The sequence below is a fragment of the Lates calcarifer genome, linkage group LG9 (assembly GCF_001640805.2).
Source record: "Lates calcarifer isolate ASB-BC8 linkage group LG9, TLL_Latcal_v3, whole genome shotgun sequence".
NCBI lineage: Eukaryota > Metazoa > Chordata > Actinopteri > Centropomidae > Lates > Lates calcarifer.
This window is the reverse complement of record NC_066841.1, coordinates 16,582,171-16,604,452: the sequence shown is the minus strand read 5'-3', so window position 1 is coordinate 16,604,452 and position 22,282 is coordinate 16,582,171. Positions and strand designations below refer to the sequence as shown.

General features: G+C 42.0%; 1 protein-coding gene across 2 annotated transcripts; it reads left to right on the top strand.

Annotated features, from left to right (window-relative positions):
* The first annotated feature begins 751 nt into the window (after positions 1 to 751).
* olfm1b (olfactomedin 1b) lies at positions 752 to 20,539 on the top strand. Of its 2 annotated transcripts, none has more exons than XM_018697030.2 (6): positions 752 to 1,297; positions 7,995 to 8,144; positions 8,910 to 9,065; positions 11,177 to 11,396; positions 16,110 to 16,216; positions 18,363 to 20,539. In XM_018697030.2, the coding sequence occupies exons 1-6, from the start codon at positions 1,232 to 1,234 to the stop codon at positions 19,035 to 19,037; spliced, it is 1,374 nt and encodes a 457-aa protein (XP_018552546.1). In that variant the 5' UTR covers positions 752 to 1,231; the 3' UTR covers positions 19,038 to 20,539. The 2 variants fall into 2 exon arrangements, with proteins under 2 accessions (XP_018552546.1, XP_018551770.1); XM_018696254.2 differs by lacking the exon at positions 752 to 1,297 and adding an exon at positions 5,704 to 6,502.
* The last annotated feature ends 1,743 nt before the right edge of the window (positions 20,540 to 22,282 follow it).

Sequence of the window (22,282 nt, the reverse complement as noted above, 5' to 3'; positions counted from 1 at the left end):
TGATTAAAATATTACTTGCAGAAAATTGGGAGATTTTTTATTTTTTACTTTGTAAATTTAAAGGGGCTATTTGTGAATTTTCTCTGCCCCTGAACGTGGTTTCTTGCTGTGATGGTGATGGTCACTAGCCGAGAGGGTAGAATATGACCTCTGGGCAGAACTACTTCTTCACTGCACTGACTGGTAGTTACTGTGATTCGTATCGGAAAATAATGAGACAGCATGCTAATTTCGGTAGAAGAAAAGAAATGATAGAACTGGAAGCAAAGCATTGCTGGAAACAGCCCTTGGAGAGTAAAGAAATTAAGTTTGATGCTGATCTTGCAACATTTCTTACTCGACTCGACTCGACTGGCACATAAACAGCTGCAAAGCTAACATTGGCCATGTAGACATAGCAAAACCTACGGATTGTTTGGGGGTCTTTAATCTTCAAATTCAAGCACAACATAGGCCTACAGAAAACACTGTGTGTAATTTATACACAAAAACCTTTTTCACATTGAGTAGTGAAAGAGCAATAACCATTATGGACTTAAATAATTTTAGCATACATTACTGCTTTATCCTAGTTTCTTGCAGCCAAGACTGAAACTATTTTCATTATGAAATGGATTCAGTGAATCAATAAACTGTTGTAAATCCAAACACATAAAGCATTGATATTGACTGGGTAATGTGTTTTTTTTCTATGATGGGCTGACAGAAAATTATCTTGGAAAGGCATTTTGACTCCTGTAAGCTTGCCAATTTAAATCTCCCTCTGTCGGCGATGCAACTTCCGTTTTCAGCACCATGTACAGCGCCGTCACTCTCATTTTTTCATCGAGAGCTTATACGGCAGCTTGAGGCGGGGAGGTAAACTTTTGGCAATATCAGAGTGAAGGTTTATAGCCGTGTATACGACAGTGTTTGGTCGTCTTTAGCCCAATGTTCATCACAGTCCGTCGCAGCGAGAAATAAAAAAGTGCGGCCACGGAGACCGAGGGGAGAGGCACCGAAGATAGGCTCCCGATATGAAATGAATATGCACAGAGACGATTCCGCGAAACAGATCTGTCGCTTTCTGCTACAGGGTTGCTGAGGGATAAAATCATAATTCAAAAAAGAATCGAAGAACTGAACGCAAAAGAAGAGAGCCGGGAGGAAAGGACTGCTGTGCGGGGGGACGCAAAGGGGACTCGGATCTGCATGTGAGAGACCGCTGGTCCACACACACCGGAGGCAAGAGATGCAGCCTGCGAGCAAGCTCCTGACTCTGATTCTCCTCATCTTCATGGGCACAGAACTCACCCAAGTAGGTTTTTTTTTAAAACGCCATTTTCCATCTCCTGTGTTAAAAGATAGAACCCGCGGTTAATTGGCTCCAGATCCCGTTTAGAGATTACCGGGTTACCTCGTATAAAGAGCCCCGGTGAATTAGCCCTCTACCCCGCTTAAACAGATTATCGGCTGGGATTACATGATGTGAATACATTGTGCTTGACGGGCGCGGATAGATCCAGAAGAGCCCTATTCAGTCTCTCCACCGCTGTCAATCCGGCCACATATAGGGAGACTATTGCACGATCTGTCAGTTTCCTCACTGGCAAATAATCAGAATAATCAGCTGTAAGGTTATTCTGATACAATATGCTGCCTGTAGCTTTCTTTAGAAAGGCCATTATTATGGCAGATTATGGGCAGCTGCTCTTCAGGGCTCAACAATCAAATGCAGTGTCTTATAGAAGGTGTTTTGAGCATGCTCAATGACCACAGTGTGACTTACTGTTGCCTGTGTGAGGGGAAGAGAACATTTAGTGCAGCAACGAAAAGCCACACAGTAGTGTGTGGTAGTAAACAACATTACTGGTCAATAAAATGCATCTCTGTGATACTTCCTGCTATCTAAAAGGCAATTTGCAGCAATACACACAATAGTTACTGTAGCATTAACTGTTGCCTTTATAAATTCTCACAACAAGTAAGATGGAGAGGAGAGAGAGTGAGGGGTTGCATTTATTCATCCCAGGGCCCTGCCACCGCTTTGACGAATTTGATGATTTAATTACCCTTGCTTGAGCAGGGAGTCATATTTCATAGGCTTCACTGATGTGTGAATCCAATTGTGGTTGGTAATTGGAGACAAAAAAAAATTCAAATATGCCACTGAGGTACTATCAATAAAGTAATCTCTATTCCCAGTGTATCTGTGATATACTCTACTCCAAGTGACAAACTCAATAAAATGTGTAGTGGAAGTAGGTTGCAGCAAATCCTGCTGGCCCCTGATAGCCAATGTGTTAGAACAATATTGATGTAATATTGCCTCGACAGAAATTGATTTCAGCAAATTTATGAGAAATGTCAGTGTGCTGTGAGCGGAACATTTTTTATTCATAGAGCAACAGCTTGGCTTTGACATTCATGTGGAATTTGATTTGTAAATGGATCAAAGCTGTAACCTTACACACAGTTATTACTGGTGTTACTTTATCTCCCTACACTGAGGCAGCTACTGTGCAGCCTATAATCTGAACTGGACATGCAGCAGAGTGCACAAAAATGCTGACACAATCGAACAATGGGGCTATTTGCACTGATTGATGGAAGCCATCAGTCAGAGGAGGGGAAGAGGAAAAGAGAGCAGCGTGTTTCTCTTTGGGTTTTCGTGACAGTCGGTTCGGGTCCTGCACGGCGCAGGTCAGGGCCCGCGTTACAGTGACAGTCTTTCTCTGATGGCCTGAGAGTGTGTGTCATCTGCTTGAAGGTAAGTCGATATTTAGTCCACAGCTTTCCTGTCTACTCCTTTCCAAGAGAACAGAAACAGAAGATATACTGACAGGCTCTCTTTTTATACTGCCCCTGCAATTGAAACCTACAATACATTTCTCTGTAGGAAGGCCAGGCTTCTCCACATCTCTATCTGTTTGAAGACAGATATAAAAAGTGAGAGGTGTATCTAGAGACAAAAATATAGAGGCTTTTATTGCCAGATTACTCATCAGAAAAGAGCCATGCAGGCAGTATGGCTTCAACCTTTGACGCTGAACAATAATGCTCTCTTAATGACCACATTAACCACCTTGCCTTGGAAGTTTCAGACAGTGCGGGGCAGCTGCAGCTCTATTCTCAACATCTGGCCGAGAGAGCAGGGAGACGCCTGATTAGTAGCGCGCTTTCCTCTTTAATGCTGCCCGCATTCATTCACCTCTATCCCCTCCGCCGAAGGATTTGGTGACTGCCTGGTGTTCACGCAGAGAAGAATAGTAAGCAGCCAGAGCAGCATCTGTTCCTCACCTAGTGGCTCCCCCATGGCTGCAGGCCCACATCCTAAAGCATCTTCCTGACACCTGACAAAACAGATGGCACTGCTATAGCCGCCCCTTTGACAACATGCAACCTACATATCTTAGCTCATCGTACAAATGACTATTGCGCAGAGAAATACTGTACACCACCTACTCATGTGAAGGCTTTAGATTTGTATGCATGCACAATTTTTGCCTTTAAAAAAGTGCTATCTTCTAATTTACAAGAAACAACTAAATCTACTTTGCCAGCAGGTCTACATCTATGCCGCTCAAGTTTAAATTAAACGAGGTCCAACAAGGGAACATTTTGAAACAGTTAAGGATTTCTAATGTATGAAACATTAAAAAAAAAAAGAAAAAGAAAAAAAATCAATCCAGTTTTATGTGAGAAACTGAGATGGAGTTGAGCTGAATTCTAATATGCGTGGTGTGATTGGCAGCTGGGGTTGGAGCTATTTATTATTCAGTATGGTTGGTTGAGCGATGAAGCAAGAGGGGGTGAGAGAGAGAGAGGGAGAGAGAGAAAGAGAGCAGGAGTGGAGTAGGTGGAGATACGGTGCATTTTGTAGTGCACTCGCAGGCTGGAAAAGTGATTTCTCGCTACTTTATGAGCTTTTATTACATTATGTCTGTGTGGTTATCCTACTGTGCCCATACAGTCTGAACACCTGTTCACCATAACGCAATACAGTGTAACAGTCCAGACATGAATACTAGTTTGATGTTGCATTTGTTGAATGTTTCCTGGTCATTTGTAGGTTTTTTTTTAATTGTACTGACTTATATTCTCAGATGTGCCTGCTTGTTTGTCCCTGCAGATATATATACATCTTTCTCCTACACCTCACATATTGTAATTTGTGTCTCATGCTGCAAAGTGAAAATATCATCAGAGCCACACCTATACAGCACAACACCATAAGCTACATTCTCTAAAAAATTACCATAATATTTGATCAACACCGCACTGACAGTCTTTTTTATGCAGGACTATTATATTAGACTGCATAACTGATCGTTGTGCAGCTGTTGCTTTTATTATATCTACACACTTGAGATTTTGTAGACAATTATAACTTCCCACTTCTTTGATCCTCGTGTGAGTGTGGTGCAGTTCTAATAAAAGAGCATTGTTTTAATGCACAAAACTCTCTACAAATCACTCTGGGTAAATAGACTGACTGTCAGTCTGGTGACTGAATGACTTAATTGATTTGTATCAGCACACCTGTGGCATCCCTCCTGATGCTGCCACTGAGGACTTAATATTAGAGGTAGGAGCTAAACTTTTGATGATGTCTTTCACCCGCGTTGAAAACTAAATTGGGCCCACACCTGTGATGCCTGGGAAAGCTAGTGGTCTGTATTTGAAAGCTATTTCATTAGAGGCCGCTGAGCTGTGCTGAGCTGCACCACATTAAACAAAGCTTGTCTGGGCTTGACAGCGGCACACAGCAGTGAGCTGACCCCTACTGATGCTTCAACGTGTAATCTGTGACACCGTCACTACAGTGAGCTCTCACCTCAAAGGTCATAAAGAAGAAGGAGAGATAGAAGAGGCAAGAAAAAGAGAGTGAGAGAGAGAGAGGGAGAGAGAGAGTGTGTGTGTGTGTGTGTGTGTGTGTGGAGGGGGGGGTTAGAGAAACATGGAGGTGCAGTGAGCTTTTCCATCTTTGAGTTTACCAGAAAAGTGCATTATGACAGAAATAACTGTGGACGCAGGGCCACTCTTTCTATTCTGGGGACCTCATGTATCATGCAGTACTGCAGTTTAGCCCATAGGCTGGAGTATTTGGCCAAAGTCCTGTTGATGTAGACTCTGGACAAATGAATTATTTGTCATTTCTCAGCATTTAAATTTATCCTATAACATAAGTTATCTTACTGTGTACAGTGCCATTCTAAACATAAACATGCATAAATTTAACTAGACTTGATGATGGAACTGCCGTGTTTTGAGTCATAATTACTATAAGTTTTGTGCATAAAATGACATTCGTATGCTGCAAAGTCAATCAAAATTTTAGATATTTTTCCATATTAAAAATACAGCTCTTTCATGTTACCCGCCTCTTCCTTGCATTAATAAACGACCTCCCCTTTTGATTTCAGCAACGCCAAAATCAGCTACACGATGGCGCCAGAGCCACACGAATTAAAAGCTCATCCTCAGTTGGCGCTGAAGGCATCCAGCATCCCACCAATAAAACACTCTAACATTTTGTGAGCCCTAACGCCCCACTGTCATTACAATGCGACATTTTGCATAAATGTTTCTCTGTTGTATTTTGACATGTATTTCTCTGCTGCAGTGGCTGTTGAAATTTAAATTCTTTACCAAGCATGGGTACGAGGAGGTTCGCAGAGAGCCTCCTCTTCTTTTTTGGGGGGGGTGGGGGGGGCAACTGGAGAAAGAAATGTCACTGTCCGCTATAAATAATCCCTCAGCATCAGTGGCGGCCACCTCAGCCGCACTGCTCATTGTCATTCTCTCCGGGGACAGTCAGCTATGGGCGACTCAAGGCGCATTTCCAGATATTACCATGAACGGACCCCAACCTGGCTGACATCATTGCGTCTGGCGATATAGATAGATCCGTAGTACCTCCTCCTTCCTCCTCTCATCCATTTGGAGCAGCCTGTGTGTGTAGTCAGTGGCACTTAATCACAGAGCGCACCAAGGCAGGAGGCGGACCGTCGGGCGTGAACGAAATAGTAACGGTGAACCGGAGAGGCAGCAGTGTGCGGGACAACGCAGACAGAGGAGCTAAACCGAGGGAGCGCTCTCGGTTTTATCCCCACTTTTACCCTGTACCGGATCGAGCGTTGTTGCAGTTTTATCTCCGTCCCCGACCCTTCTACTTTTCGGTCGTCTTTTACCGCGTCCGACTCGTTCGCCGCCAGAGCTTCGCTGGAGATGTCCAAAAAAAGACCAGCCGAGCCGGAGTCCCGGGTGAAACAGCAGGCTGCTCTGGGCAACATGACTCGCCTCCCTTGTTTCTCACCGGAGTCTGTAGAATGAAGACGGCTTAAATAAAAGTCCCAAGCAGAGCGCAAAGATGTCGGTGCCTTTGCTGAAGATCGGCGTCGTGCTCAGCACCATGGCGATGATTACCAACTGGATGTCGCAGACCCTCCCCTCTCTGGTGGGGCTCAATACTACCAAGCTCACGGCGGCACAGGGAGGTTATCCAGACCGGAGCACAGGAGTAAGTGCGCAAGTTTCGCATAATATTTCCTGCGGCTGGTTGGGGTATTTTTTCTGAATGAATGCTGCAATCGAATTACTATTCACAGATAGGCAGAGCGATAAGTGTGATTTTTGAGTGCGTTTGATTCAGGGAGAAATTCTGTCAAGGCGACGCGCTTGTAGGGAGCATGCAAAAGTAAAAAAAAAAAAAAAAAAGACTTGGAGATGTATCATAGAAATCTTCACACACACACCCCCCCACCCCCCCACCTTGCATTTTTTTGATGTTGCTCCAGCTGCCACTGGGCTGCTGCCTCTGACGATATGAGTAGCCTGAACCAGGTGGAAAGTTCTCTGTTGTTTTTTTTTCCTTCTGGCACTGATATAAATATAATAAATGAGATCCAGTTGCGGGAAATCGGGGGATTGACGTGACAATTTTCAAAGCAGTGTTATTTTTACCCCATGAAACAGCGGGAGTCCTCATTCTTTCTCTCACTGCCTGTGTGAATGAGAGAACGACAAAGCCAGGGTAGTGTTGTAGAGTCGAGATGAAGCGTTTCTTTGTTTCTCCGTCAGACTCTTGGCAGATCCTGTGCTGTTTCTGAGCCAGGATAATGTTATGAGCGCTCTGTCAAGTGGAGGGCACTGATTATTTGGAACAATGGATGCTGAAGTCAGTTAAATTAATAAATAGTAATAACTGATGAGGCGGTGAGCTGATGTTTTACTCAGTTATCCTGAATGTACAATGTTTATTTCAGGATTTTTGAGGAGATATTTGTATCAGAGGTTTTGTGAAATCATTTTTGTCAATGAGCAATGTAATAGTATCAACCCAGTATTCCAGAAAAGACAGGTGCTTGATAGTGATTTCTGTTGTCAGCACATCCTCTAGTAGAGCACAGTGCAGCTGACTCTGTGATTGCTCCTTTTGGATCTTCTGAAGTCAAGTCCTTCTCACTAATTGGATCAATCAGCAGATCTGTCCAGTGATCGTTTTATCGCTGATGCAGTGATGAATATCTCTTGTCTCTGTCTATCCAGTCAGCAGGTTAGTAACTGGAGTTGTGTGCAGGGGAGGGGTTAGAAAAAAAACCCCCTCTCTTCCTGACGTCAAACACGTCACATTTTACACTCAGAGCTTCCACACACACACACACACACACACACACACCCAACCCATTGAATAATGGGAGTAGCTTCAGCTGGCTTGATTGGCTGCGTCCTCCCTTTGTGTGGCTTTAAAATATACAGTATGATGGTGCAGAACGGGTGGAGCCTGGTGGTTTGTGGTGTCCAGATGGTGATAAATGTCATACAGCTCCAGTATTAAGCAGGCACATTATAATCACATGGCAAATGGCATTGAAACATCCTCTTTAGTCCATGTCTTGCCGGCCTTAAACACATCATAGACCAACACAGGGATGAGTACACCTTTTTGTCTTTTTCTGGCTTTGTCATTCAGCTGCCTCTTATTTCTACTTACCCCCTCCTTTGTTCCCCAGGTGTTGCCAGCGAACCCAGAGGAATCGTGGCAGGTGTACAGTTCAGCCCAGGATAGTGAGGGAAGGTGTGTCTGCACTGTGGTGGCACCCCAGCAGTCCATGTGCTCACGGGATGCCCGCACCAAACAACTGAGGCAGCTGTTAGAGAAGGTAATCGCCGCTTAACTCTTCCAGTAACACATGACCCCAGCAATCAAAGACATTCCAACGCCCAGAGTAACCACCTTTACTCCTTTTTATCATCTTCACACACAAAGACACATGCACACGCACACATGATGTGTAGGCTGGCCCATGTTTGTGGTCCTTCGATCACCTCTGCCTATTGGACAAGAGGAGGAATCGTGCTTTAATGAGCTCCCTGGAAACCCAACAGGCATCATGGGAGGCAGCTATACACTGACTGACTCTGAGTTTCTGCACACATCCGAAGCAACACATCTAATGATGCAACCCAGCTCAACACCCAGAGACTGGAAGGCTAGCCTATTTACACAAAAAGAACATTTAAGCACATTTATGACAAAATCCTTTTCAGTTAAGGATGGAGATAATCTCCTAATAATGCTGACTGGCTAGCTGATTCACATAAGCTGCCAAAAAATACAGACATCAACAGATCTCTTTTGAATAAATAAGAAAATGGGCCAAGTTGATGGAGTTTTGGAACCACAACAGTTTTGGAGAAACCAAATGTCTTAACAGTATGTATTCTACACTTGCACCATGTGTCTGAGGCCCCTGACTAGTTGGCCTGAAGTCAGAGTTTGTGAATCACTGCTAGAGGAATGCCAAGCCAACATATTGAAAGTCTCTTGAATTTTCTGTACGTCTCATGCCTATTTTTCTAATTATAGCATGAGCAGCAGAGATTTCAATAATTACTCTGACCAATGTGTCCATCTGGCAACCCAGGTCCAGAACATGACCCAGTCCATCCAGGTGCTGGACCAGCGGACCCAGAGGGACCTGCAGTATGTGGAAAAGATGGAGGTCCAGCTCCGCGGTCTGGAAACTAAGTTCAGGCAGGTGGAGGAGAACCACAAGCAGAACATCGCCAAGCAATACAAGGTACGGAGCCGCATCTCGAGCCATTAAACCAAACGCCATTCTGTTCAAAATATTCATGCTGCTCTGTAGCCCATTATACTCAGCCTTTCCCATTCTGTGTTTGTGTGTTCCCACTGTGGAGATGGTTCAGACTTCTAAACCACCACACTGCATACCAACAAAATCCATAACACATGCATAATTAAAGAGGGTAAATGATGAGGATAGATGAACTCAACAGCACAAAATCATATTATTATTCCATACCAACTTGCCTTTTAAAACCATCTAATGGAATCTTAAATCAACTTGAAATAAGGAGATTGAATCAAACATTTCATCTGACCACATGATGGTAAAATGTTGTACACACTCTTAAGTGTAACCTTGTACAGAGACATGGGACACACATGCTTGTTAGTAAAACACTAAACCCTCCAAGGATTTTCTCAGAGGGTTTACTGTACAGTGAAAATAGATGCTGAATAAATCTTATGCAAGTTGGACAGGGTATTGAATGAAAACTGCCTTATAATTTTCTTTTTTTTTTCATTTAAGTTGGGGCTACAAATAAAGATTATTGCTGATTGAGCAAAGTATGACCTATCACAATATATTTCTAAAGCCCAAGGTGATGTTATCAAATCACTGGTTTTGCCCCCAAACAGTTCAAAATTTAGAATATTTCATATATTATCACATGAGGTACAAACGATTTCCATAATTGAGAAGGAATTTTGTGCATTTTTACTTGGAAAATGACTTTATATTAAACATTAATCAGCTCCTGAAATAGATGACATTTATTTTGCTGTTGATCAACTAATCAATTAATCATTGAAAAAGAGACAGAAAGAAAAGTGAATGACCTTATGAATTTGCTGAGATATTCGATGCCACATTTAAGTGCCTCAGAGTTCCTGTTACTCTGTGCTGCGAACATAGTTTGGATGGTTTTGGAAGTTCAATTCCAGCCCTGTTTATACCTCACCCGAATGCATTGCTTCCATGTACCCGTATTCTTACCTTTAGCACTCTGCATCAAAGGCATCCTCAGTGTTTGTATCATTTTACTTGCACCGATACATTTGTGTGATCCCATCATCTATGCATGCTCAAAAACCAGCACCACATTCTATGCATGCGTGCAATTCTCTGTAACACGTCTAAGTGCATATACTAAGTGTGTGTGCATTTGTTTGTTTGTGTGTCTGTTAGATAGGTTAGCAAGCTCAAGCCCCTGTCAACAGTTTGTCATTTTCTTGCTTGCAGGGCTAACTTTAAGACATGTAAAGAGAGCCACAGGGAAGAAGAGGCAGGTCAATTCCAGATTCCCCTGAACTGGGCCACAGTACTGAGAGCATTTGGGCGTCAAACAGTTAATTTATCTTTAGCACCATTAAGACTAAGAAACCCCACCCCTCTCCCAGACCAACCCACCACTGATCTCTTCCTGCATGTTACTGCTGTCAAAGTTTTCCATTTAAAAGCTTTTTTCAAAAGTAAATACATTTATTATTCTTATTATTATTATAATTCTTCTTATTATTATCATTATTATCACTATTATTATTATCAGTATTATTATTATTATTATTATTATTAATTGCTGTTATTCATTTTATTTTCTTTGGCTTTTGTCTATGCATATTTGGTTACTCAACAAATCTATACGTAAAACTATAGACGTAAAATTCGAGACACTTTGTTGTGTGTGACATGTAAAAGCATGTAACCCTTAATACGATGTTGCATTTTAAACGATGATGACCAATAAAGAGCTTTCCCAATTGTTGTCGGTGTATCGAGGGCTTGCTTTTTAACGGCTGGTCACTGCCGGGACGGAGCCACCTGCTCTGCTCGTCCAGCGGGTGGAGAATATTCTCCGGGTTTGTTTGCTCAGACACACACCTGCACAGACAAAAAAAACAAAAAAAAACACAGCTGTTGACACACACTAACACTGAACATGGACACAAACAGGGGGTCTTCATGTCAGTGAAGAGGCAGGATAGAGTCAGAGTAGTCAGGTCAGACAGGTGTTTTTTTTTTTCTTTAATTTTTCTTTTATGGACAGCGGGACTCCTTTTGTCGCGCATGACACTCAACCCAGCTTATTCTAATCCTTTCAGGCCATAAAAGCGAAAATGGAGGAGCTTAGACCGTTGATACCAGTGTTGGAGGAGTACAAAGCCGATGCCAAATTGGTATTGCAGTTTAAGGAGGAGGTCCAGAATCTGACGTCAGTTCTAAGCGAACTTCAGGAGGAGATGGGGGCCTATGACTACGAGGAGCTCCACAACAGAGTGTCAAATCTTGAGGAGAGACTCCGAGCATGCATGCAAAAATTAGGTAGGCACAGAAAGTTGTTGGCACACACCATGTTTCAGACACATGCATGCACAAACACTCCCACCGACAAACAGTATGTTGTGACTGGCCAGAAAGAGATTCTCAGGCATATTCACACGATTCAGAACATCACAGAAACAGTATGTGTGGCTGCAATGATCTAATACTCAATGCATATTATACTCGCCATTTACACTAATTTATATGTACCTGCCCACTAAGGGACTTTGCTATTGGTTTACTATTACACTGCCAAAGTAAGCCAATACTAAAGTCCATGAAAGGGCTACATGTGTACTCATAGAACTGGAGTTACATCCCGATAACCTCTATAGCTATATAGCTTCTGTACATTCTTCCTGCAAAAAACTAGTGCTGAAACCACTGTTTTTTTGACAGAAAATCAATTGACACCAATTTTACACTGTATTCAGTGGTTCCAGGCCTTTTGTCTATCAAAAAGCCAAACATCCTCTGGGTTCCACACATTCAAATTTGAGGATGTGCTGCTTTTCTTTGTTTTCCATTAGTGGAAGTTGAACACCTTTTGGGGTTTTGCACCATTAATCAGACCAAACAAACTATCTGAAAATGCTGCCTCAGGCTCTGACTTTTTTCACCATTTTCTAACCATTTTGAGAATAAATCATTACTTGACAGATTAAGAGGTAATGAATATAATTATTAGTGGCAGTCCTACAAGGCCCGCCTGTTAACTTAGCATTTGTTTGGGCATGTAAATTTGCTTTTTACTGTGGAATTCTGCATGAATCTGTGGTAGCGCCACACAAAACTGGCTTCCTGTGATAGAAATTGATGGGATATTAAAATACATAATTTAGGCATGAGGCGTTTTACACAGTTCCACATGCAAACACTCACCAGAGGATGGCTTAGGAAAAGAGCGAATGACAGCATCCTCAGCTTGCAAGTTCCCATCACAGTCTTATCTTTGCTTTTAGCCCCTGTCGCAGTCTCTTCACACCTCTGTCACAGCCCACGGTGCTAATAGATGCACACCCACACTACAGTGACTAAGATATATTGCAACAGCAGAGACACTTACATGCTGCACATCACGGGTATATTGCGTCCCTGTTTCAAATTATTCACTCCGCAAGATGACAGAAAGAAGAAATTGGGAAAAGCTTTTGGTTACAATGCCCACTGTTCTTTTTTGGAACACTAGTCGAGGCACGGCGATTGTATTTAAATTGAATATATAATACAGAGTACAAAAAGCAGACACCTAATCTCAGCTCCCCAGTTACTACCTCTGTCATACTTTTTCTTTTTATCTATGCATACACAATTATTTTCTCACTGGCTACCTCTGCTCTCACTACCTGCTGGACTGGAGCAGGAGACTTATCAATGTTTTCACTCAGTTCACTGCACATGCCTCTCTTCACGTCTGCGGTCAGACTGCCTAAGATATTAGAGCAGGGAACTGCAGGATTTACTCCAGTGTGTGTGTGTTTGTGCGTATGTGTGCGTGCACCAGATCAGACGAGATAAAGGCGAGGTCACCCAGCGAGGGACTGGCTCAGGCAGAACAGACGGTGGCTATTCCTTTCATCTTCACACAAGTGCAGAGGCACTCATGCATAGTGCGCACAAATACACTCCAGCACACCCCCATTATTGAGATTAAACTTGCGAAGGTCACTAGCCAAATTAGCATCAGCAGAACAACAACAGAAAAAAGTAAAGAAAAATAGAGAGGGAGCAGGAGAAATTTAAGTGCTGAATAATAGATAGAGCGACAGGAGAAACTGGTAGGAAGGTGGTAAGGGGAAGGAGAAAGAGTGATAAAGTGAAGGCGAGCTGGAAAAACGAAAGAGAGTAACTAGGGTCCCCGCAGAGCTGTCCTTCAAGCTGTTTTGTGCCGGAGAGACTAACAGCCAGGCGGCTGCTGGGACACAATGGCCATCGATCAAGAGGACATGCCAGCTTGCTGGGCAATAATCAAATAAATAAATCACCCTGTGTCGTGCCCCAGCAGTGTGGAGGCACAGAGAGCTTTAGGCAAATCTAGGCCCTTCACAACAAAATACTGACGAATGGAGCAAGAAGGTCATACCTGCACACGTAGCCCTCTGCTACCTGCTCTGCCACCATTGTTCTCACCTTCTATTTCCTCTATAGAGAATAAAATTACAGGCATAATAACAGAGTGAGGTTCACATGCCACTGAATCAATAATTCTCTCATTACAAACAACCTCGTCCTCTCTCTTTGTCTTCATTTTCTCTCTTCCTCATTTTTTAGTAAGGAATAATTAGTTTATTACGACGTGGCTGTTATTCATTGTGTTCTAATCATTACATTGTAGTCATCAAATTAAATGTGAAGAATGTGGAGACAAGAAGTCAGACTGAGCAAGCGGTCACATGATGAGACAGGCTCTAAAGTCCCTGAAATCTTAAGCGTTTCTCTCTAACATTAAACATTCACAACTAATTAAGCCAATTAAGAGTTTAAAAACATCTTTAGGCATTATCTTCATTTATTTATGAAGAGTTTAATGCTCAGACCTCAGCTAATCTGGTTCATCAGAACAATGTGGGTGTGGTTTGATCAGATTTGATTGACAGTGACCAAACAACTCACCAGCTGTCACCAGAGTCTGATTTAAATCTCACTAAATCATGAATGGTGTAAAGAATTATGTGACATTACCAGTTTACAACTGAGCCCCGTACACTTTAAACTACAAACAGAAACACAGAAATTTCTCATGTGGAATGAACAAAACTCTTCTACATTTGGCAGCTTTGTTACAGTGAGTAATGGAGTCCTGCATGACTCCATTACTCACTGTAACAAAGGTGATGGACAAAAAATGTTTCAGGGCCTATAAACAAAACTCCCAATCTACTGTCGAGCTGAAAAAGAAGGCAAACAGTAAAATGATTATACATATTCTCAGCTTTTTGATAATCTGAATGATTGTTTTTAAGCAAAAATGTCAAACATTTGCTGATTCCAACTTCTCAAATATGAAGATTTGATTTTTTAGCTTAGATAAAACAATTAAGTGATTAATGGAGTAAGTAACTGATACATTAATAGATTGAAAAATTGAATTGAAAATTAAAAGAATCATTACAGACTGTCCTTGACACTGACATTTTAGGTGTGCCCATTTACGTTTTTATCTCCAAATAATGTGGTTTTGATACTAAGGTTTACAAGTTGTCTGATTGTCTGACCATTTCTGTTTCTTGCCTTGTTGGACTTTGGCTTTGCCAATTTGCTTTGTTGCAGCCCTCCCAAATCTCACCTTGGTGAGCACAGTGATGTCAGTGCTGATAAAAACTGTAGCCAGAGCTACAAAACTAAAACCCCAGTTGAAATAAATTGAAATTATCTTTTAAAAAGAAATATTCCTTGTCCTCAGCAATCAAGTGTTTATTCTATATTTTAATCCTCACATTTCGGAGTAAAGGCTGATGATGTTTTTGTTATTTCAGCTCCAGTTCCCATTAGGTTTTCCATTTGCTCTGCCCTCTGCTTCGGCCAAGGCAAATTCAGGCCAAAAGGGGATTAGACCTTGTGTGCATCTCCAGAATGCACATCCATCAGCGGGCTCCCCAGCAGCCTGCGGTAGTAGTTATCATCTAAAGATAGAGGCATGATTAGAGAAAAGAAAAAAAAAATCAATGCCCAGTGTATTATTGTCGTCTCTAATCCCACTGAGGGTTATGTAAGGGACTCAACCCCCACTAGAAATAGTAGATGCTGCTCATGTGACCATGTGTTTGTCTCTCAGCCGCCGCTGAGGTGTGATGCCCACACATACTCACAGGCACGACTTATGTTGCACACAGAGGCGCACAAATGCTCCCAACACATACGCAAAACAAGAAGTTTAACTGTGCAGAGGAAACGAAGGCCAAATCTGTATTTTATGACTATAAAGTGGCATTTCACAACAATGAAGAGAGACAATAGGGGATATAAAGAAAGAGAGAAGAGGAGTGTTACAGTGAGGGGTTAATGGATGCAGCGCTTCAGAGAGAACGATGCTAATGAAAACCTAAAATGAGCCATCGCCACGGTCTCACTGTTTAAATTAGCATATCACAACGATTCATTACATTCATAGGGAAAAATTAACTCATCAAAATCATCTAATTGACCTTTGTCTTGCTGAAATATCTTCTGAAAAATGGTCTATGTTTAAATGACTGGACGCACTCCAGCGTTGAGAAGTACTGTTATTTGGTAAAACTGTGTCTCTCATTTCTGTCTGTGCTCATTAGAAAGGGTACATTAGTCTGACCGGCTCTCAGTCACGAGGGACATGGAGCCCAGTGTTAGTTTTGTCAAATTCACATTAACACCTCAGTCGACACTTATTAACACTACAGCAGCTTACAAGCAGTGCTCAGAAGCAGAATACACAAGGGCTCCCCCTTTCCTATTCCCTCTTCCTCTCACTTTCTCACACATCCACACAGAGAGAGTAAAACAGGCATTCGCATGTGTGAACTGAATAACAAGCACCTCCTGTACAGTGCACGCACGCAAAGAGAGAGGCAGAGACATGGAAACAAGCTGGACATCAACTCCCTCATCCTTCAGGCAAACTCATTTCCATTAATTTAAAGTAAATGAAAGTGAATCCCTTGTAATATATGTGAATTAGTCTAAATACCCGAATGGGTGTTTGCTCTAGATGTTCCCATTTCACTTCTTTCTTTGCAGCATGCGGCAAACTGACGGGCATCAGTGATCCCATCACTATCAAGACGTCTGGATCCAGGTTCGGTTCCTGGATGACTGACCCTCTGGCACCTGAAGGAGATACACGGGTATGTGCTGCTGCACACAGCATTTAACATTTCAAGTTTGGTTTCTTTTGTGAAATGAAATGCTCATTTTCTCCAGGTGTTGAATTAAGTATGGTTTTAGTGTTGCTACCAGAATTAGCATTAGTTTTGGAAAAATTCAAATAATACATTACATTTACATTTACTCATTTGGCAGATGCTTTTAGCCAAAGTGACTTACAAGTGAGGGACAACACTAATGCTTCAGTGCAAAGACAATAAATGAGAAAACATATGAAGCTAAAGACCAAGACTGGTTAGCTTAGATTAGCTTAGCCCGGCTCATTTAATACATTGTCTTGTTTGTTTCTGGATAAAAACCTAACTATAAATTGTGGTTGGATGGTTTTGATGGACAGATACGAGTGTGGCATCCATTCACTCAAGAAAGCAAGAAAGGAAATTAGTGCATTTCCCAAAATGTCAAACTATTTCTTTAAGCTGCCCATTCACTGTTTATGGTGATCTTTTTGGTTTTTCATAAAGCAACTTGATGATCTGAGCAGATACAGTATGTGAATCTTGTGTATTGTCATCTTCCATGTTTTTTTTTTTCTTTCCACCTTGTAATTTCACCTTGCTGATGCAAGCTGACAAAAGAGCAGTGAAAGTAATTTTTCAGCCCAGCAGTTTGTGTGTGTGTGTTTGTGTGTTATTTTTGTAATAATTGAATTTAAAGTCATTACATTGCAGTATGTGCCTCGAATATGGCCAGTTAGGATGGTGATTTAAACTTGCACCTCACAATCCTTACACTTTTCCCCAATCCATGCAGCACATAAAAAATTAACATACCAATATCTGACATGCACAAACTGGGGGAGAAAATTAATACAATCCCACTGGCTGTAAATCACGAATGCTGATGCATTGCTCCTGAAGGTCTGCAACACTAACAGTTTGCCTGACTTGACAAAGTTAATGGTGACCCTCACCTATGATCAAGGTCAACTCTCACCGTGAAATGTAACAATCTGTGTTAATTGGTAACTGTCCTTTTATCAGCTGATTGCATCTGATTTCCCTTTGTGGAGCACAGCTTCTGTTGGCTCAATAAATGAGTCTGCTTTTATTACTGAAACAAATTAAAATGAAATGCCAGGGATAAATCTATATGATTTTAACAGGAAGTTGCCCAGCGGACAAAGAAGGGAGGGAGCTAGAAATAAAGTTAGTTTATTTGTCTGCTAAGTATGAACATGCTCCTTGTGCACTGGCTTTATGAGACACATTAATAAGAGACAGAGCTCTCAATGTCACATGGGTGGAAAAAGGACTTGAGAAGAAGCAGCAGCATGCAGTACAGTGGCTTTGTAAATTTGCAGTTTGCTTCCTGAAGGCTAATTGTCATGACAACACTGCATAATGTGTATATTTTAAAAAATTCTCAGCAGAAAGGGTGAAGCTTACTGCTGACTAAGATTATATTTAGCATATAGTAAGGACAACTTTTTTTGTAGAAACTAATACGTTTTGAACAGAACACATGAAAGATGTGCTGCGTTATCAAAGAGCAGAAAAGGAAGAATGAGTGTAATTGACGGGAGCAGACAGGCCTGCTCCACTTCTTTTCATCTCTTGGTTTCCTTAGTTTGGTGTTTTTTTTTCTGGGCCAGTGGAGACCCGTTTCCTTGATGTGAATTATTTTTTAAGTCAATCACTGCAGCATGTAGAAGCAGGTAGGGGAAGGGCTTCAGGTGTCTCAGTCCCACTGAGACTGAGGAAGCGTTTGAGCCTTTAGCGGCTCCGGGGATGAGAGCTCTCTGCCCACCACTGCAGGGGCCAACAGGAAGCTGGGTCGAAGCCGCTGAGACAGGCCTTTTATCTGGAATGATGGGCATTATCCCTGCGGGGCCCCGCTCATGCCACCCTGCGGCTGTCATCCTGACTGTTTGTATTCAGAAGCCGGATCTCAGCTTCGTCTGCTCCTTGAGGAAGTCTCAATGCTAACTTAATTGGGATGTTTGTTGACGGTGTGATTTGATTTATTCTGTGTGTGATCTGCATACAAGATTCTGATATTCAAAAAGGCACGTTGACGCATGGCGATGATGGGGTTTTGGCTCTACAGCGCTGCTGTGTTTGATCTTAATGCCTCTTTCTTTCTTTCCCTTGTCATGATTTTTAGGTCTGGTACATGGATGGTTACCACAACAACCGTTTTGTGCGGGAGTACAAGTCGATGCAGGACTTCATGACGTCAGACAACTTTACGTCCCACCGGCTGCCCCACCCGTGGTCAGGAACAGGTCAGGTGGTCTACAACGGCTCCATCTACTTCAATAAATTCCAGAGCCACGTCATCATCAAGTTCGACTTCCGCACCTCTTCCATCAGCAAGGCCCGGCAGCTCGACTATGCTGGCTTCAACAATGCCTATCACTACGCCTGGGGCGGCCACTCTGATATTGACCTAATGGTGGACGAGGGAGGCCTGTGGGCTGTCTACGCCACCAACCAGAACGCTGGCAATATTGTCATCAGCAAGCTGAACCCCAACACGCTGCAGATCATCAAGAGCTGGACCACCAACCACCCGAAAAGGAGCGCCGGTGAGTCTTTTATGATCTGCGGAACGCTCTACGTCACCAACGGCTACTCGGGAGGAACCAAGGTCTACTACGCCTACTCCACCAATTCCTCTACCTACGAGTACATCGACATTGCCTTCCAGAATAAGTACTCACACATCTCCATGCTGGATTACAACCCGCGTGACCGTGCCCTCTATGCTTGGAACAATGGCCACCAGGTCCTCTACAACGTCACACTGTTCCATGTGATCCGCTCAGAAGAACTGTAACCACGCAAAATGGATTACATACATAAATACATATTGTCTGTGTAGAGATCTCCCTATATACAAAAATATATCTGCGAAAGAAAAAGACTCAATGGCAAGACCATTCTATTTATAATATCAAATAACTTTTACTGAGAGACTGAATCAACAGTGAATGCAAAGTGGATTGAATGTGCATATACATGACACTGAAAAAAAAATCTAAAATTGAAGGGTTTCATTCCAAAATGTGATATATTTGTTACAGAAAAAAAGCTTTATCAATTAATATCACAAAATCAGAGATGACAGCTTAAAATAGAACTGTTTTGTAAATAAAGGACTTAATGTTAATTCTAACCTACCCATAACTACCCATAGTAGATTTTATTTTAATAGCTGCCATCATTTTGTTAGAGGTATTTTATTTTGGAATGAAACTCTTTAATTGTTTGCCGCATAGAAAATGATTGTAAAAGTAGACTATATATCAGATGTAAAAGAATAAGAACAGATGCCAAAAAAAAATAACATCACGCCTTTTTTTATATAAAGGAACATCGACCTAAGCTCATTCCTGTGGCTCCTGTTCTTCTGCAGAAAATCCTCCCACCTGAACTTTTCTTTTGGTCAATGGGGGTCCTGAAACGAAAGACTGTTGGTAATGAACTGTTGGATCCCCGGGTCCCATGGACAAGACAGAAAAGTGGGAGGTCAGTCTAGTCAGAAGACTCGTTAGCCAGATGGGTGCAGTCTGTCATATCGTTTTTATCAAGTACAGTAGCAAATCAAAAGTCTGTAGAGAAGCAGCAAACAACAATAACAACATCCACTAAAAGACCTGAAGGCACTGACTGTTGACAGCGCTGTTGTTTCAGATGATTTTCCTGTGTTAGTGACTCTGTGTGAAAAAGGCTTTCTTTGCATGAGTGTTTTCTATCACTCCGGTATGCTCTTCTGAATGTCTTTTGCTGTATACTATTTAAAAAAAAAAGAGAGAGAGTAGGGTGGGAGGGGGGTAACAAGGTGCAATACCTTTGGGATTTTGGGATTTGCAAAAATATTTACTTTTTTCCTGCTTCTTTCTATTTAGTTCCTGTTTTGTTTATTTCTATTTCCTTGCAATCATTTTATTTTTCAAATGTTCTTGTATCACTGTAAGTGTTGGCACCGGTTTTGCTTCTATGTGTTTGTTTATTTGGACTGCGTGGGAGGAATCTATCTAACTCACATCTCTCTGAAGAAAAAAAAAATAGAATGTATCAAGTATTGTATCCTGGGAACCTGGTCCTCCTATCTTCAATTCACATCATGCGCCTGTAGTAGGGAGAGGTTTTTTTTCTTTTAGAGGATTATCCTGTCTCATGTCATGTATCCCCCACTGCTAGTGAAGGATAATGCTGTTTAAATGTATATCCTTGCAGAGGACAAAAGCTTTCCACTCTTTTTGCGCTTTGCTGGACATGTGTTGTATCTGAGATGAGATAGTTAATGATTCGTGTCAATAAAACAGAGAAATCTGACGCACGGATTGTTGCCTTTAAGTGCTGCCATGTGACAGCACACTTAGTGCATAACTGTTGATATGGAGATCATTTTTACATCAGAACTAATGCTCTTATTTCCTGCCTTTTGGGCCTCCTTCATTGAGATTATAAAGAGTGGTCACTCTGTTCTTTTGTTGAGTTGTGCAGAAAAATTAAGCATTTACAGCCTCTGTCATATCTTAAAGCGAGGCTATGTATCCTCTGAGTGAAGAAATCACACATTCCTCGTCTTTCAAATGAAAAGATGAACTCATAAGCAGTAAAACACACACACTCTCACTTCAATACATTTAGGGGTTTTGCTGCTACAGCCTATGTTGGTGTGGTATGACCAACAGCTTGTTGTGGCTAATGTTAGCAGCCTTTAGCTTGATTTCATCTTGATCCAAACAGTTAAGGAGCTACTACAGCTTTTATTTTCATTATTTGCCTCTGTCACTTTGATTATCCCAGTGGCAGCATTTTCAACTTGATCACTAGATATCAAATGCTAGGTTTTATTTCTTACTGAGCAATTTCTTTTGAAGCGCAAAGTTTTAACTGTCACAGTTTAACTGTGTTATCAACTGGAATAACCCCTGTTAGTGTTTCTTTTCCATCATTTGACATTCCTCTTTTGTTTGTATGTTGTGATGTCTTCTTATTAAGGCAAAACTGTCCACTTTTTGTTCACTCAACATTTGCCTGTCCTCCTTTGATCTCCACTCTGTTTCACTTACCCCAACCCCCACCACCCTTCTTTTTCTCCCTCATCCCTCAGCCAGTCTATCTTTCCCGCTCTTTGTTGCTCCCACTCCCTCACTGCCTCTTAGTCCTCTGATGTTTCAATCGATGAATAAATGATTGCTTCTATTTTCACTCGGAGTGCTTGGCCAACACAAGCTGCTTTGCTCCCCAGAAAGAGTTAGAGATAGGATTTGGGAGACAGACAGAAAAAAAAACAGAAGAGAGAGAGAGAGAGAGAGAGAGAGAGACAGAGAGAAAAACATGTTTGGCGGAAGGTCTCACAGCGTATGACACAATGAGCTGTCAGTCAGGAGCTGAATATATTTGCATCTTTAAGCGGTGATTGGCGCATCAAGAGACGTAGCAGCACTCCCTCTAGTCCTAGCTCCCCCACCCCTAAGCGTCAACACACACGCACTTGCCTGTGAACCTGACAGTTGCATTTCATTTCATCATTTTGCACACTGGCTCTCTCTTTTCATTTCTGCACCAGTGTCTTGTTTACTCCAGACTTAAATAGGTGTAGTAGGCTAATTACCTTGCGCATACCTTGCCCTCTAAATGCCACAACTACTGCAGCAGCACTTCTGGGACTAAAGGACGGACACAGTGAGAGGTTTGACCTTGCTTGGGCCAGCTGTAAGGTGCATCATCATTCCCCCAAGGACAAAACCACTTACCAATGATAGAAAGCCAGCGTGTACGTGCAAACAAGAGACTTGCAAAAATGTTGCATAGTGCTGCAGTGTCTTTACTTTGCTGCACAAAATTGTATGACACTTTGTCAGGATTGCAGAGATCTCCCCATACATTATGTAATTTAACTTTACAACTGACTTTCAGGGAGTGCCTCTATGGCCTCTTTTGCACATTTGAAGGTTGAGTTATGTAACCCTGAAAACCCTGAAAAGACTGTCAGACTGCTTTCAAAGCTGACATGAACTGTTAATTGATATTCAGCTTAATATGACTCATTTGTGCAGCTGCCTTTGC